The 15,521-nt window shown below is 54.1% G+C and overlaps 1 protein-coding gene across 4 annotated transcripts in view; it reads right to left on the bottom strand.

Annotated features, from left to right (window-relative positions):
* Positions 1-15,521, bottom strand: part of LOC116945823 (carbonic anhydrase 7-like) — a 45,416-nt gene that overhangs the window by 16,572 nt on the left and 13,323 nt on the right. For all 4 annotated transcript variants that reach the window (XR_012945319.1, XR_012945320.1, XM_032960392.2 and 1 more), the window contains 5 exons: positions 14,933-15,136; positions 10,588-10,706; positions 6,410-6,505; positions 5,149-5,211; positions 2,705-2,860 (listed from right to left, as the gene is read on the bottom strand). Coding sequence is in view for 2 of the 4 variants with exons in the window: in XM_032960392.2 (XP_032816283.2) it covers positions 2,705-2,860; positions 5,149-5,211; positions 6,410-6,505; positions 10,588-10,706; positions 14,933-15,136 (638 nt within the window). In the remaining 2 variants the exon portion in view is untranslated. The remainder of the gene's footprint in view (positions 1-2,704; positions 2,861-5,148; positions 5,212-6,409; positions 6,506-10,587; positions 10,707-14,932; positions 15,137-15,521) is intronic.

The following is a 15,521-nucleotide window of genomic DNA, read 5'->3' on the forward strand; positions in this document are numbered from 1 at the left end:
CACGATGATGCTGCTGATGATGATGATAATGATGACCATGCTCCTGATCAGTATACTGCTGCTGATGATAATGCTGCTGATAATGCATATGAGGGTACTGCTGCTACTGATGACACTTCTGCTGCTAATTGATGATAATGCTGCTACTGATTATAATGAATTAGGGTACTGCTGCTACTGATGACACTGCTGCTGCTACTGATGATAATGAATGAGGGTACTGCTGCTACTACTACTGATGATACTGATAATGAATGAGGGTACTTCTGCTACTGATGATAATGCTGCTGCTGACGATGCTGATAATGAATGAGAATACTGCTGCTGCTACTGATGATACTGCTACTGATGCTGCTGCTGATAATGATGCCACTACTGATGATGATAATGTTTAACACGTAGGCTTTCGCGACCAAATGCATCCATAATACAGTTTTTTTGGGTTAGATCGCGTAAATATAAATGTGTCGTTAAACCCGCCACCACCCGACACAGCCAATTAGTAATGTTTGTCACGTAAATATAACGTGCCAATTCGTTACTAGTACAGCACATCGGTGGTGTATCAACACACCTCCTGTTGTTTCAACAGAAGCTGTGCATCGGATTAATTGCACTTGTGGCAAATGCTATGTTGGGGCAGACAGGACGAATGATCAGCACGAGACTAAAAGAACACCAAATAAATATTAAATACTCCTAAATACAACTGTCAGCAGTAGCAAAACACGCGTGCCAACAAGGACACCCAATTGATTTTGATAATGTTGAAGTTCCGTGAAAAACTAGCTGCTACTGGCCAAGACTAATGAGAGAATCTATCGAAATTGAGAGGGATAAAAAATAATTTTAACCGTTCGGATAGCGACAGACGTAGTGCTGCTTGGAATCGAATCATCAAGCAACACATTGTTGAAATGCAAGCCTATACAGGTCACCATACATTAATGAGGATTACCTGTGGGCAGACAAGAACAGCTATTGCTATTTTATTGCACGCAAACGATAGGCGGTATAATAACAATGTACATGCATCGTGTGTACGTTGATTGCCTTATTCATGCATTCATTAACCCCCCCCCCCCTTCATACGTGAAGGGCTCAGAGGTGATGTCATCACATCTATCCCCCCAATTACGGAACGAAACAGGAGGATGTATCCACAAATCTGGCTGTCGCCTGATGAAGCTAGTTGTAATTACTGTCGAAACGTCGTACTTAGTTTGTAAATGTTGTGGCTCGGCTCTCCAACACACCGGTTAGTGCTGTACTAGTGACGAATTGTCCACGTTCTGTTGATGTGACAACCCTTACTAGTTGGCTGTGTTGGGTGGTGGCGGGTTTTAACGACACAACATTTATATATATACGCGATCTAACCCAAAACAACCTCTATCATGATGATGATACTGCTGCTGCTGCTGCTGCTACTGATGATGATACTGATCATGTTGCTACTGATCATGATGATCATACTTCCTGCTGATTGATGATCACGATTAGGATAATGCTGATGATGATGAATGAATGACGGGAGAAATAAGGCTACAATCACCATGGTCATCATCATCATCGTCATCAGCCGTGGTCTATACACTGCTGGATGAAGGCGTCTCTCTCCGTTGACGTCACTGAAGGGCGAGTTAAAGTGCGCAGGAGAGGGCGAGGGAGCGAGGGAGGCGGTCACGAGCGACAGGAATGGACGACGTGATGGTGACCACTTTGATGGTTGTTGTTGCGTAAGCCGAGCTCACAATGACCATCTCCTCCCATGAATGTTGGGGGGGGGGGTGGGTAGGGTGTATGGGGGGAGGAGGGGGGGGGGTCCGTGACATTCACTCACAAATCACAAGGCACAGGTAACAGCCCCTCTCCGTCGATCCACTGCTGGATGAGGACCTCCCCACACCGGGCGGTTCGCGAGAGCATAGAAGCACAGTACAGCACAACCACGGATCCGGGTTTTTGTTTTAGCACTGGCCTCTGTCGCCCACCACGTGACTCCACAGCCTATAGCACCTGTTCATTGTGCACGGTGGTCGTCCCCTATAGCACGGCTGGATACGTACGGTGCGAATGAAGTTCAACAAACGTGCATACGTTCGCTCGCACAAGTCGAGGGGACCCCGGTGGGGTGCAGAGTAGCCACGCTCACAACAACGAGCGGAGCGCCGGGTGGATAAAACCGCAGCGAGGTGGCACAGTGCATGGGGAGCGCAGGTGACGGTGGTGGTGCATCTGAGTCGGTCAACCCCACGGCACCTGCGTCTCTGTGCCGTGATGCTGCTGCCAGCAAGGGAAGAGCCTTCGACGACTTAACATGGCCTCAAGCTGCACTTAGCCTGGCACGAGCGCCGTGGTGATGTCAGTCTGCGCTTAGGTGGCGAACGGCGGCCGCTGTTGACGCTGGAGGGGTGGGGAGGGGGACGAGGCAGGGGGTAGGGGTTGGGGATGGGGGGTGGGGGCTGGAGGAGGGGCCGGGTGGGATGGGGGGTAGGGGTTGGGGATGGGGGAGGGGCCGGGGGGTGGGGGGTAGGGGCCGGGGGGTGGGGGGTAGGGGCTGGGGGAGGGGCCGGGGGATGGGGGGTGGGGGAGGGGCCGGGTGGGATGCGGGGTGGGGGATGGGGGGGTTGGGGCTGGGGGAGGGACCGGAGGGTGGGGGCTGGGGGAGGGGCCGGGTGGGATGCGGGGTGGGGGCACTCACCTGCTCGCGGCTCACGTGTATGGGCTGCTGCAGCATGAGCCAGGAGACGCTCTCGTAAAGCGGCGGCGTGGTGAGGGAGCCCGGGTAGCTCCACAGCGACAGCGACGGCGGCAGCAGCAGCGCCGGGTTCACGCCACGCACGTCCACGGCGGAGCCCTGCCGAGCCGCCACGACGGTGGCGGTGGTGGTGGTGGGGAGGTTGATGGTGGTGGTGGTGGGGAGGTTGATGGTGGTGGTGGTGGTGGGGAGGTTGATGGTGGTGGTGGTGGTGGGGAGGTTGATGGTGGGGAGGTTGATGGTGGTGGGGAGGTTGATGGTGGTGGTGGTGGTGGGGAGGGTGATGATGGTGGTGGTGGTGGGGAGGTTGATGGTGGGGAGGTTGATGGTGGTGGGGAGGTTGATGGTGGTGGTGGGGAGGTTGATGATGGTGGTGGTGGTGGGGAGGTTGATGGTGGGGAGGTTGATGGTGGTGGGGAGGTTGATGGTGGTGGTGGTGGTGGGGAGGTTGATGATGGTGGTGGTGGTGGGGAGGTTGATGATGGTGGTGGTGGGGAGGTTGATGGTGGTGGTGGTGGGGAGGTTGATGGTGGTGGTGGGGAGGTTGATGGTGGTGGTGGTGGGGAGGTTGATGGTGGTGGTGGTGGTGGGGAGGTTGATGGTGGTGGTGGTGGGGAGGTTGATGGTGGTGGGGAGGTTGATGGTGGTGGTGGTGGTGGGGAGGGTGATGATGGTGGTGGTGGTGGGGAGGTTGATGGTGGGGAGGTTGATGGTGGTGGGGAGGTTGATGGTGGTGGTGGTGGTGGGGAGGTTGATGATGGTGGTGGTGGTGGGGAGGTTGATGGTGGGGAGGTTGATGGTGGTGGGGAGGTTGATGGTGGTGGTGGTGGTGGGGAGGTTGATGATGGTGGTGGTGGTGGGGAGGTTGATGATGGTGGTGGTGGGGAGGTTGATGGTGGTGGTGGTGGGGAGGTTGATGGTGGTGGTGGTGGGGAGGGTGGTGGTGGTGGGGAGGTTGATGATGGTGGTGGTGGGGAGGTTGATGGTGGTGGTGGGGAGGTTGATGGTGGTGGTGGGGAGGTTGATGGTGGTGGTGGTGGGGAGGTTGATGGTGGTGGTGGTGGGGAGGTTGATGGTGGTGGTGGTGGGGAGGTTGATGGTGGTGGTGGGGAGGTTGATGGTGGTGGTGGTGGGGAGGTTGATGGTGGTGGTGGTGGTGGGGAGGTTGATGGTGGTGGTGGTGGGGAGGTTGATGGTGGTGGGGAGGTTGATGATGGTGGTGGTGGGGAGGTTGATGGTGGTGGTGGTGGTGGGGAGGTTGATGGTGGTGGTGGTGGTGGGGAGGTTGATGGTGGTGGTGGTGGGGAGGTTGATGGTGGTGGTGGTGGTGGGGAGGTTGATGGTGGTGGTGGTGGTAGTGGGGAGGTTGATGGTGGTGGTGAGGAGGTTGATGGTGGTGGTGGTGGGGAGGTTGGTTGTGGTGATGGTGGTGAGGATGATGATGGCAATGTTGATGATATTGGTGATTGCAGTGATGATGGTGAAAAATAAGATGATAGAGCGAGTCAGGTGAATGTGCTTTGAACTTATTTCGCACCGCACATAGCCAACCGTGCTCATCGGACGTGCAGGGGAAGAACAACAACCTAAACGCAAAAAGCACTAATACAGAAATTAGTTTTCAATCTAGATGATGATGATGATGATTGCAAAGTGCATGTCTCCAGAGGCTGTCTAATATCGGAAGGAAGAGGCGTTCCAGACGGCCCCAGATGTGCATCTGAAAGCGCCGCGCGTGTGTGCATGTGTGTGTTTGCGTGTGTGCGTGTGCGTGTTTGCGTGTGTGTGTTTGCGTGTGCGTGTTTGCGTGTGTGTGTTTGCGTGCGTGTGTTTGCGTGCGTGTGTTTGCGTGCGTGTGTTTGCGTGCGTGTGTTTGCGTGCGTGTGCGTGCGTGCGCCTGTTTGCGTGCGTGTGTGCGTGCGTGTGTGTGCGTGCGTGTGTGTGTGCGCTTGTGTGTGTGTGCGTGTGTGTGCGTGCGTGTGTGTGCGTGCGTGCGTGCGTGTGCGCGTCTGTGTGCGCGTGTGCGCGTGCTATGTCCCGTGGAGAGCGGTGGCGCAGTGGTTAGCGAGGCTGTGCCACGAACCCGGCGAGTTCCATTCCCGCTCGCGACCATCGGCTGGCAAATATCTGAACCGATCCTGGGCCGCCTTCTCAAGGCCGACTCAGCCTTCAATGAGTACTCGGCGGCGGTGTGTAAAAACAAGAGCACTGGGGAGACAAAGGCGGCCGGGCGTGGCGCTGACCACCCCACTTCTCCACCGCGTGCCGTGGCCGGCCTTCGTACGCCGCTGTTACTCGTGAACGGCACTTGACTCCCAAGAGTCTGCTGAAGGCCGTGCGGCTGAATCATTGTCTTTGTCCCGTAGGCGCACGTGACGCGGTCTCACCTTGGTGGTGATTCTCGGCAGGAGATCGGTGATCTTCTTCAACTCCCTGTGCTCCTCGCTCACCTGGTCGCACCACAACGCCGGCCAGCGTGAACAACCACTCACTCGGCACCGTCGTCACCGCGGACGGGCTATGCTCTCTCCACTGCTGGACTAAGGCATCCACCCATCTGGCGCCATCCATCTCTCACAGCCTGGCAGAATCAGAAACTTGATTGAGAATCAGAAACTTGATTGAGAATCTGTTATTTATTCCGGAGAAATCCGATGAGCTATGAAGCTCTTCCCCCACCCCCCCCCTGCGCAGAAAGGGGGGGGGGGGGGGGGTGGGGGGAGCAGCAGCGTCTCATTTCACAGCGGGGGGACGTAGGGAGGGATAGACAGAGGCAGTGTCGTGGTAACTTCATCATCGCATCGGGGGCTGCGGCAAGCGCTCACACGTGGCAGGACCCCCCCAACATTTGATCTGGACTTGCACGGTCGCACCCTGAGGCTATTCTAGATACGCGCGGCTCCCCTTGCCTGACGACATCGCCGTTGCGCTCACGGTCTCGAACATTTAGCGCTGTTGGGGGGGAGGAGGGGGGGCAACTCGCGGCTTTGGCTACAGAGCGGGGGGGGGGGGGTGGTGAGGGGGGGCGAGGCACCCCCTGCTCCCACGCTCGCTACGATCCTGCAGGGGTCGGCAAGCTGCGGCTCCGGAGCGGCGTGCGGTGGCTCTTGAAGGACTGACGCCTCGTGGCCGTTCCTGATTAAGGAGCCACCACGGCGCGTTGAGGATCTTCAAGTGTTGAGTTTCGCTGATCGAATTCGAAGACAACGCCTCTTAAATTTTGATTTAAAGCTTTTCGTGACTGCAGTAATTCATATTCTTAGCTCTTTCGGTAAAGTCACGTTGAAGGGAAACAATAAAATAATAAAGTATATATAAAACAATAAAAAAATTCTCACACACCTGACGACGACCGTTTGTGTTACGGTCGAAACGTCGTGAGAATTTTTTTGTTTTATATATATTTTATTATTTTATTGTTTCCCTTCAACGTGACTTTACCGAAAGAGCTAAGAGGACAACGTCTCTTCTTGTTGTTTTGGTTGCCGACCCCTGTGCTACTGGATACGGAGCTGGGGGAGGGCGGCTTTTGGGGGGGGGGGGGGGAGCACGCAGAGGTCACGTGATTGACGAGAGGCTCGTGTAGCCTCTGCACGTCTCGCATCACGGGGGGGGGAGGGGGAGGGGGGCACGCGGTGGGGGCCGCACCTCCAGGAAGACGCCGACCACCGCCAGGCCATCGGGGGCCACAGCCGCCTCCTGGAAGCTCGCGTAGCGGTCCGCACTCCAGTGCACCAGGTGCAGCTGCGGGTGGGCGGGGCGGGGTGTGCGGGGAGGGGTGTGCGGGGAGGGGTGTGCGAGGTGATTGTAAGTACAAGCGTGTATGTGTGTTTGTGTGTAAGTGCAAATGTGTGTTGGTGTGTGTTATGGGTGTTTACAGGTGTGTTTGTAAAGACAGGTGTGTGTGTGGGAATGCAGGTGTGTGTGTGTCAGGACAGGTGTGTGTGTGTGTGTAGGAATGCAGGTGTGTGTGTGTGGGAATGCAGGTGTGTGTGTGTCAGGACAGGTGTGTGTGTGTGTGGGAATGCAGGTGTGTGTGTGTGTGTAAGGACAGGTGTGTGTGTGGGAATGCAGGTGTGTGTGTGTGTGTCAGGACAGGTGTGTGTGCGTGGGAATGCAGGTGTGTGTGTCAGGACAGGTGTGTGTGTGTGTGTGGGAATGCAGGTGTGTGGAGGTATGGGTGGGTGCGTGTGTGTACGACACAAAGAAAGAACAATTATTGATCTCTTGGGTGTTAGAGACGACACAGGCAACAAAAGAGAACAGAAGGGCACAGGAGGGAGCAGCTCAGCCAGGCACCACTCCCGACCACCTTTGTCTCCCCCGTACAAATGTATACACACCCAACCAGGTACTCTGCTCAGGCCGAGTTGTGTGTGTGTGTGTGTGGTCGACTCAGCCTGAAATGGTGCGCTGTACACACATCAATGCTGGGGAAACAAAGGCGGTCGGGCGTGATTCTGGCCGCCCATCCCCTCGTGTGCTATCCGGGCCTTCATTTGCGCTACTCGCTAATAGCCCTTGCCCCAACAGAAGGCTACACGGGGGATCTTTGCCTTTGTTTGTTAGTGGGGGGCCAGCAAGAGGTGCGATGGAAATTTTAATCATCTCATTGATCCTCGGAAAAAAAAAGATGAAGACGATTTAAAAAAAAACGATCACCATCTCTGATGAAGACAATGGGATAAATCCCCGAGTGATTCGCGTGCGTGAACTCGTTAGGACGAGGATGATGGAAAAGAGACTTAATGAGGCCCACGGGTTGTGTGTTGGTAAAGGGGGGGAGGGGAGGGCCAGGGAGGGTAGGTAGCACTTTTCCAAGGTGTACCCAAATACCAAGGTGTACCCAGGTATCAATGTGTACCCAGGTGTACCAAGGTGTACCCAGGTGTACCAAGGTGTACCCAGGTATCAATGTGTACCCAGGTGTACCAAGGTGTACCCAGGTGTACCAAGGTGTACCCAGGAATCAATGTGTACCAAGGTGTACCCAGGTATCAATGTGTACCCAGGTATCAATGTGTACCCAGGTGTACCAAGGTGTACCCAAATACCAAGGTGTACCCAGGTATCAATGTGTACCCAGGCATCAATGTGTACCCAGGTGTACCCAGGTATCAATGTGTACCCAGGTATCAATGTGTACCCAGGTGTGCCAAGGTGTTTGTGTTACCCACAAACCGTCACGACCACGTGCATTCATCGTAAAGAAAAATGCGGGGGGGGGGGGGGATGTATCCTGTTCTTATTCGCGATTGTGCTGCTGTTGGTGTCGCGTCGTTACGAGACGGAAACAGCCATCCGGAAGTCTCAGCGCGTCAATGCGACTTCTGTTGTTCGGGGAACGGTCCGCAGAAGCGGATTCCACAGAGCCGCCCCTTGAGTGCCCCTCAATGGGACCTCTGGTGGGTCCCGCACAAGGACAGAATGTCAGCGCGTTTCAGCTCGCTCTGCCACCGGGAGCCACGGTGACCACTGCACGGCGAGTCAAAGCGATGTCCGTCTTTGTTGTCAGAGCTGGAACGTTTTTGTTTTGTTTAGCCAGATCAAGCGGAGAACCAAGATGAGACCGTGGCGGCGGCAGCGGCGGTGGTGTTGTTGGTACGCTTGAAGTCACTCGAGGACCGGCACTTAATACAAACCCACGGTTGCTGAGCGCCGGTGCCCAGAGAGGTAAAAACAAAAACGCTAAGCGGCCAGCAACGCACAGCACAGGCAGTGGCTGTCACGCAGATTCGAGCCGCAGGATCTCAGTTGGTGCTGGCTCAGTTGGTGCTGGCTCAGTTGGTGCTGGCTCAGTTGGTGCTGGCTCAGTTGGTGCTGGCTCAGTTGGTGCTGGCTCAGTTGGTGCTGGCTCAGCGGTGCTGGCTCAGTTGGTGCTGGCTCAGCGGTGCTGGCTCAGTTGGTGCTGGCTCAGCGGTGCTGGCTCAGTTGGTGCTGGCTCAGTTGGTGCTGGCTCAGCGGTGCTGGCTCAGCGGTGCTGGCTCAGTTGGTGCTGGCTCAGTTGTTGCTGGCTCAGTTGGTGCTGGCTCAGTTGGTGCTGGCTCAGTTGGTGCTGATGTCCGAGCCGCACTCCGCTGGCCACGTCAGTGCTGGCGTGCAGTGCGAACTAAACTAAAAACTCTTTTTTTTTTTTACCAGCTAAGAAGGCCCCACTGAGCTAGACGGCATAGCTCAGAAGTGACGTGGATATCACAAACAGTAGGTCAACGAAGAGGCGGCTTGTCGCGTGACAATTTATCGCAGCCAAATACTCCAAACGCATGGGGTCGATTCTAACTGCGTAGGTGAACAAACCGGAGGACCCACAGAGACACAGGCACAAAAACTAAAAGTATACAGCAGGCGTCAGGGTTGGGTTCGAACCCACGACCTGCTGTATAGCAGGAAAGGTTGTTAACATCTCCCAGCCACCGTGGCGCCGAGCGTGAAACCGGCGAGACCGCTGCGAGTGTCTGAGTGCACTGGGGGCGCGGATGCGCTCAGGTTAATGAAATATGTAGGAGGCAAATGAGCCGCAATTATTAAGTGGCATCGGTAGGTAATGATGATCATGGTGGTATTAACAATATCAGCTTGTCAGGCTGCGTCCCCACCGCCGCTGCACAGCGTTTGCTCACTCTCGTACGGAGGGGGGGGAGAGAGAGGGGAGGGGACGACGACTCCGAGCTACCAGGGGGAGGAACCACATTTAGCCACGGTGGCTAGGAGATGTTAACTACCTCGCCTGGTATACAGGAGGTCGTGGGTTCGATCCAGATCCTGACGCCTGCTGCTGTATATTTGGAGTCTGCGTGTCTCTCTCTCTCTCCCCGTGGTCGCGTGGATTTTTATCCGGGTCCTCCGGTTTTTCTCTGTGCATTTAGAATCAACGTCACGCGTTTCGAGAATGTGGCTTCTATACATTTCCACGTGATGATAAGCCACTTCGTTGAGACAACATTTGTCGCCGGGTCACTCCTGAAAAAGAGCTACGTAGCTCAGCTGGCCTTTCCTGGTCAAATAAAACGTACTTTTTTTTGTTTAATAGTTTATAGTGGGAAGCCAACACCAATGAATTCCCAAGTTCTGCGTTTCTCTATATATGAAGGTGTTATCGGCCAATTAATGAGCGTTTTTCATGATGGTTAGGAAAACCAGAGCGCCTGGAGCAAAACTCACGCATGCGAGGTGGGCAACACTCCTGCCATGCAGATGCAACAGGTGGAGTCCACCTCTTGCTGTGCTGCCATCTCCTGGCGAGCCAGGGTATGGAACCTCCTCGACGCCCACGGGAAGGGAGTTTATTCACCGTGTGTGTGTGCGCGATCCACCAATCGTCGCTGTCTCCACAGTGCTTGCTTGCAGGCCACGTGCATAGCCACCACTGAGGGCCATGTGTGTTTTAACACTTGGGTGCAGCATGTGGATGTGCATGTCTATTTGGCGTGCTTTAACAATGGGGTGCGCTGTGTAGATGTGCATACTCGAGCTTTTGCACTTAATCACTTGGGTGCACTCTGAGACAAAGTACTCGAGGACCTATTGATTCTTGGGTACACCGTGTAAATGTGCATACTCGAGCTATTGCACTTCGCTACTTGGGGTGGATGTGCATGTCTATTTGGCGTGCTTTAACAATGGGGTGCGCTGTGTAGATGTGCATACTCGAGCTTTTGCACTTAATCACTTGGGTGCACTCTGAGACAAAGTACTCGAGGACCTATTGATTCTTGGGTACACCGTGTAAATGTGCATACTCGAGCTATTGCACTTCGCTACTTGGGGTGCACTTTGAAAAAGTGCCTGGGGGTAGGGGGTGATGGTGGAGAAGTGGAGTCTGGTACCTCTGCGGGATACGTTTTCCCCTTCACCGTGTGCTCCGAGCCGACATGGTCGTGCGAGCCCCAGTGCATGTGCAGCTGGCGGAGTCGGTAAGGTCCATGGAGACCCCCCCCTTCTATGACTGTTGAATAGTGAGAGGGGACACACACACACACACACAAAGACATCGACAAAGATCCCACGTACAGCCTTAACAGAGTGTTGGGGCAAGTGCTGTTAGCGAGTAGCACCTGTGAAGGCCGGCGCGGAACACGAGGGGGCGGGTGTGCCGGCACCACGCCCGACCGCCTTTGTCTCCCCAGTAACGATGTTTTTACACACCGCACCAGGTACTCATTTGAGGCCAAGTCGACCTAGGGGAGGACCAGGACACGTTGAGATAATCGTCACCGATGTTGGGACCATTGAGCGGGAATCGAACTCGGGTGGCCAGGTTCGTAGCGCAACGCACTAATCACTACACTGCCGCTCCCCTCACCGGGAGGGAGGGTGAGGGGAGCGGTATTATTAGTATTTTTATTGTTGTTATTATTTTTGTTTTTTTATCTCCAATCTACGCTAATTTACCGAAAGAACCCAGAAGATGAATCCCTGCAGTCACGAAAGCTTCAAATCGAAAAAAAGCTCTGCTTGGTTCGTCTCTCCACAGGTCTCCAGTGGGGCCACGGGGGACGGGAAGTCACGACAACAACGAAGCAAACAGACGACACAAAACAACACGGCTGGGATGCACGGACGTTGTCTGGATGGGCAAGCGCCACTCGGCTAGCCCCCATCCTCGCGTTATCTGTGCGAGACGCATTCAGCCGCTTCGCCCCGCGCCGACCGCCGTGGTGAAGTATGGTCAACAACAACAACAACAAATATCCGTGAGCGGCAAAGGCGACTTTGGCTGCTGCGATGTGGCCAGGAGAGATGGCAGCGCAACCGCCCGGGGGGGGTTGACGAACCTGGCCGTGCGGACTTTGGAGCGGTGGATTTTGCGTACGCGGTTGGAGTCTCTCCGGAAACGCGACATGTATTTATAGACGTCGGTTTAAGTGGAATCGTTGCATTTCGATTTAAAGCTTTCGTGACTGCAGGGATTCATCTTCTGGGTTCTTTTGGTCAAGTCACGTAGAATGGAAATAAAATAAAAAAAATAAAAGGTAATAAAATAAAATTATCACGACGTTTCGGCCACAAAACAAGTAGCCTTCCTCAGGTGAAGAAACAGAACTGTCGGGAAGACAGCGCTTGAGTGAACACTGCTAAGCTTGGCAGCGTCTTTTAAGCTGGGTGGGAGGAGCAGAGCGCCTTGACGAAGGAGTTTACATATCAACAGAATAATTTAGCATTGAAGTAGCTGTGTTAATGTGTTGGATTAGCAGGATGTAAAAGTCAGAAATTAGCATGTAACTGGGGGATTAGCATGGTGTTAGTGTGAGGGATTAGCATGTAACTATGTCGGAAAAAGTGGCGGTTTCTTTTTTTCTTTTCAACGTTAGCACCACGGAAAGCGACGAGCTTTGTTCAGACGGACGAGTCCATCTATGCTCGGAACGGAGGAGGGGGGAGAGAGAGAAACAGCCACGATGCGCTGCTCTGTCCTGTGTTGCGTTACAACTATGCTATAAACTAGACTACTATACATTACAATGTTATACCTTTCAATCTAAACTACATTGTATAATATCGTATACACAGCCAAATGTAAGCTCTAACATTATGCATTTTATTGATATGTCTCCAACTAAACTTTTTTCTACATTACACGACTATACACCGTAATATATACACTACCATAGACAAACACACCCTTGAATTATACAATGCATTACTTTACACTACCCTATACTTTAGACTGTAAAATATTAGACTTGTAATATTACACTATGTATTATTCTACCAACCCTACTGTATACCACACTGCTGTATATTCACTATACGATTACGGTACTATATATTGCCTTATGAATTATGTAAAACATTACACTGTTATACTATTTATTATTATACAACATGCTATAAACCATACCATTGACCGTCGTGTGAAAGGTACTAAGAGGCAGTGCCAGCGAATGGACTGCGGTCTGAAAGTCACCGTAAATAACAATCAATCAAGAACCGGTTTAAAACGTCTTTCCAATGGTTACAGTAGAATTTTTATTTCATTATGTTTTATTTTTATCATTTTATTTCCATTCCACGTGACTTTTTCTTAGGTTTGTTGAATTCTCGTCTCTCATCTTTTTGTTGTATTTACCTCCGTGCAGTTTGGCGCTCTCTACGTGTTGCGTTGATGTCGCCCCATATGCTTCCTCGCTATTTGTTTTTTACACCTGATGAAGATCGCTTGTGTTGCGGTCGAAACGTCGTGATTGATCGATTTTAATATAATTTTATGGTATTTCTACATACGTGACTTTACCGAAAAAAACCAATGAGTAATTTATGCAGTCACGAAAGCTTTTAATTCTTTATTTACCGAAGGAACCAAGAAGATGAAATCGTTGCGTGGCCCTCCCGTCGGAAATATCTGAACCACGGTGGATTTTGTCCGAGCCGGATGGGAGAGGTGAGAGAGAGGAGAGACAGGAGAGACAGGAGAGCGAGATCGCATTTCACTTACAACATCCGAGGAGTTTACATTCCACGCCCTGCTCCGTGCACTCCCGAGTTACTGACCGTGTTTGTTTTGTAAAAGCCACCACCACAAAAGGCAAAGATCCCCCGTATAGCCTAAACAGACTGCTGTGGCAAGTGCTGTTAGCGAGTAGCATCTACGAAGGCCGCCACCGAACTTGAAGGGGTGGGCAGCCAGAAGCACGCCAGGCCGTCTATGTCGCCCCAGTGCCGATGTTCACACGTTGCACTAGGCACTAATTTTAAGGCCGAGTCGACCTAAGGGAGGCACAGGACCGGTTCAAATATTCGCCACTCAATTTAGCCGTGAGCGGGAATCGAACTCGCGACCACCACACCCCACCACCACACCCCACCACCGCCACCACACCCCACCGCCACCACACCCCACCGCCACCACACCCCACCGCCACCACACCCCACCGCCACCACACCCCACCGCCACCACACCCCACCACCAGCACACCACCACCACCACACCACCACCACCACCACACCACCACCACACCACCACCACACCCATTCTCATAGGAGGGAGTGAGACGCGGGACGAGAGTGTGCACAGATGACAACAGCGTCTGTCTGTGTGTGTGTGTGTGCAGATATCCATTCGTGTACGTGGAATGAATGCACGGGTATAAGGTGTGAGTATGTGTATTGGTGCGGGGAGCGGTAGCGTAGTGGTCAGCGGACTGCGCTACGAACCCGGCGGCCCCAAGTTCCATACCAGCTCATGGCCAACAACAGTGGCGAATATTTTAACCGGCTGTGGGCTTTTCCCTAGGTAGACTCGGCCTTAAATGAGTACCTCGTGCGGTGTGCAAACATCAGCACTGCGGAGACAAAGGCGGCCGGGCGTGGTGGCAGCCACCCAGCCTCTCGCGTGCCGTGCAAGCCTTAATAGGTGTAAGCCTCAATAGGGGGGGAGGGGGGGGGTATTAATCTTTGTATGTCTGCGTGTGTTTACGCGACAACCCCCCTCTTTGGGGATGATTTCCCACTCGTGACGTCAATGTTCCCCAAGGGGATCGTTAGCGACCTCGTGTGTCCCCTCCTGCACCCCCGTGGAGACCCCTGGCATCCCCGCACTGGGTCACCTTCATCTTCATAGCTCCCCCTTCGCTAACCCCTTGGGGGTCGGGGGGGGGGGGCTACCAGATGTCTTTGGGGGCGTCTTTGCCGTAGGTCCCTGCATCACAGGTTGGTGCACAGTTGACAATTAAGGCATTAATTGGCCGTCGGTAATTAGGTCAGTAAAGTCATAGGAACGTGGAATTGCCGGCAGAGGTTTGGGAATCGCTCTTAAGCGACGCTGCTGCTGAAGATCGTGATGATCATCAGCTCCGGCACTGCTGCTGATAACCATAGTGCTGCTGCGTATGCTGCTGCTACGAAGATTCCATGTGACTCTGACGCTGCTGCTGCTGATGATGATGATGACCACGCTTAATGCTACCACCCATACTGCCACAGCAGTACAGCCACGCCTCGTGACCGTTCTGCTGCTACTGCTGATGGTGATCGCACTGCTGACGATGATACCGCTGATAATGCTGATGCTGCTTATGATGATGAGACTGATGTTCATGATGACGATGATGACCGTGATGAGAGATGATGATGATGATGCAGTTGTTGGTGCCGCTGATGCTGCTGCTGATGATGACGCTGCTGTCGACGACGATGACGGTGATGAGACGGATGTTGCCGCTGGCACCGTACCGCACGCGCCCTTGTGGCTGGAGTCGTGGAAGGAGAGCATGAAGGAGGAGCCGGTGTTCGACAGCTGGCGGGACGCCCTCGGGCTGTAGCGCAGGCGCAGGGGGTCGACGGAGGGGTCGCGCTCCACCGAGTCTGGGTCGATGTCGATGGGGGACTGCCGGGGCCCCTTCGCCACGGGGTACTCGCGGGCCCAGCACGAGGGCCCTGGGGAAATGGGGGAGGGGTCAGGCAACGTGTGGGGCTCGCATTGTGCAACGTCAGGCACGGCAACACCGCTCCCCCCCCCCCCACACCCCCCGATGCACGTCTCTCCCCTTAACGTCGTTCCGCAAAAACGTCGCCGCTTCGTGGTTGACACCGCCACAGGATTTGCGTCGTCGTCGTCGTCCCCCGCCCCCACCGCTCTCGCGTCGCTCACAGCATCGGCCGCCCTTTCTCGTCGTCCGTCGCCTCTCGGCACTTGGCCCTCCACCACCGCCCTACCCCGGACCCGAACCGCTCTGCGTGGCGCATCAACTGAACGCTACCCCATGCAAAGGCGCGCCGAGCTGCCGAGTAGCTCTCCTGCAGACAAGAGACCCGGCTACCA

Source organism: Petromyzon marinus, chromosome 25 (assembly GCF_048934315.1).
Source record: "Petromyzon marinus isolate PM22_M1 ecotype Great Lakes invasive population chromosome 25, UKy_Petmar_22M1.pri1.0, whole genome shotgun sequence".
NCBI classification, from domain to species: domain Eukaryota; kingdom Metazoa; phylum Chordata; class Hyperoartia; order Petromyzontiformes; family Petromyzontidae; genus Petromyzon; species Petromyzon marinus.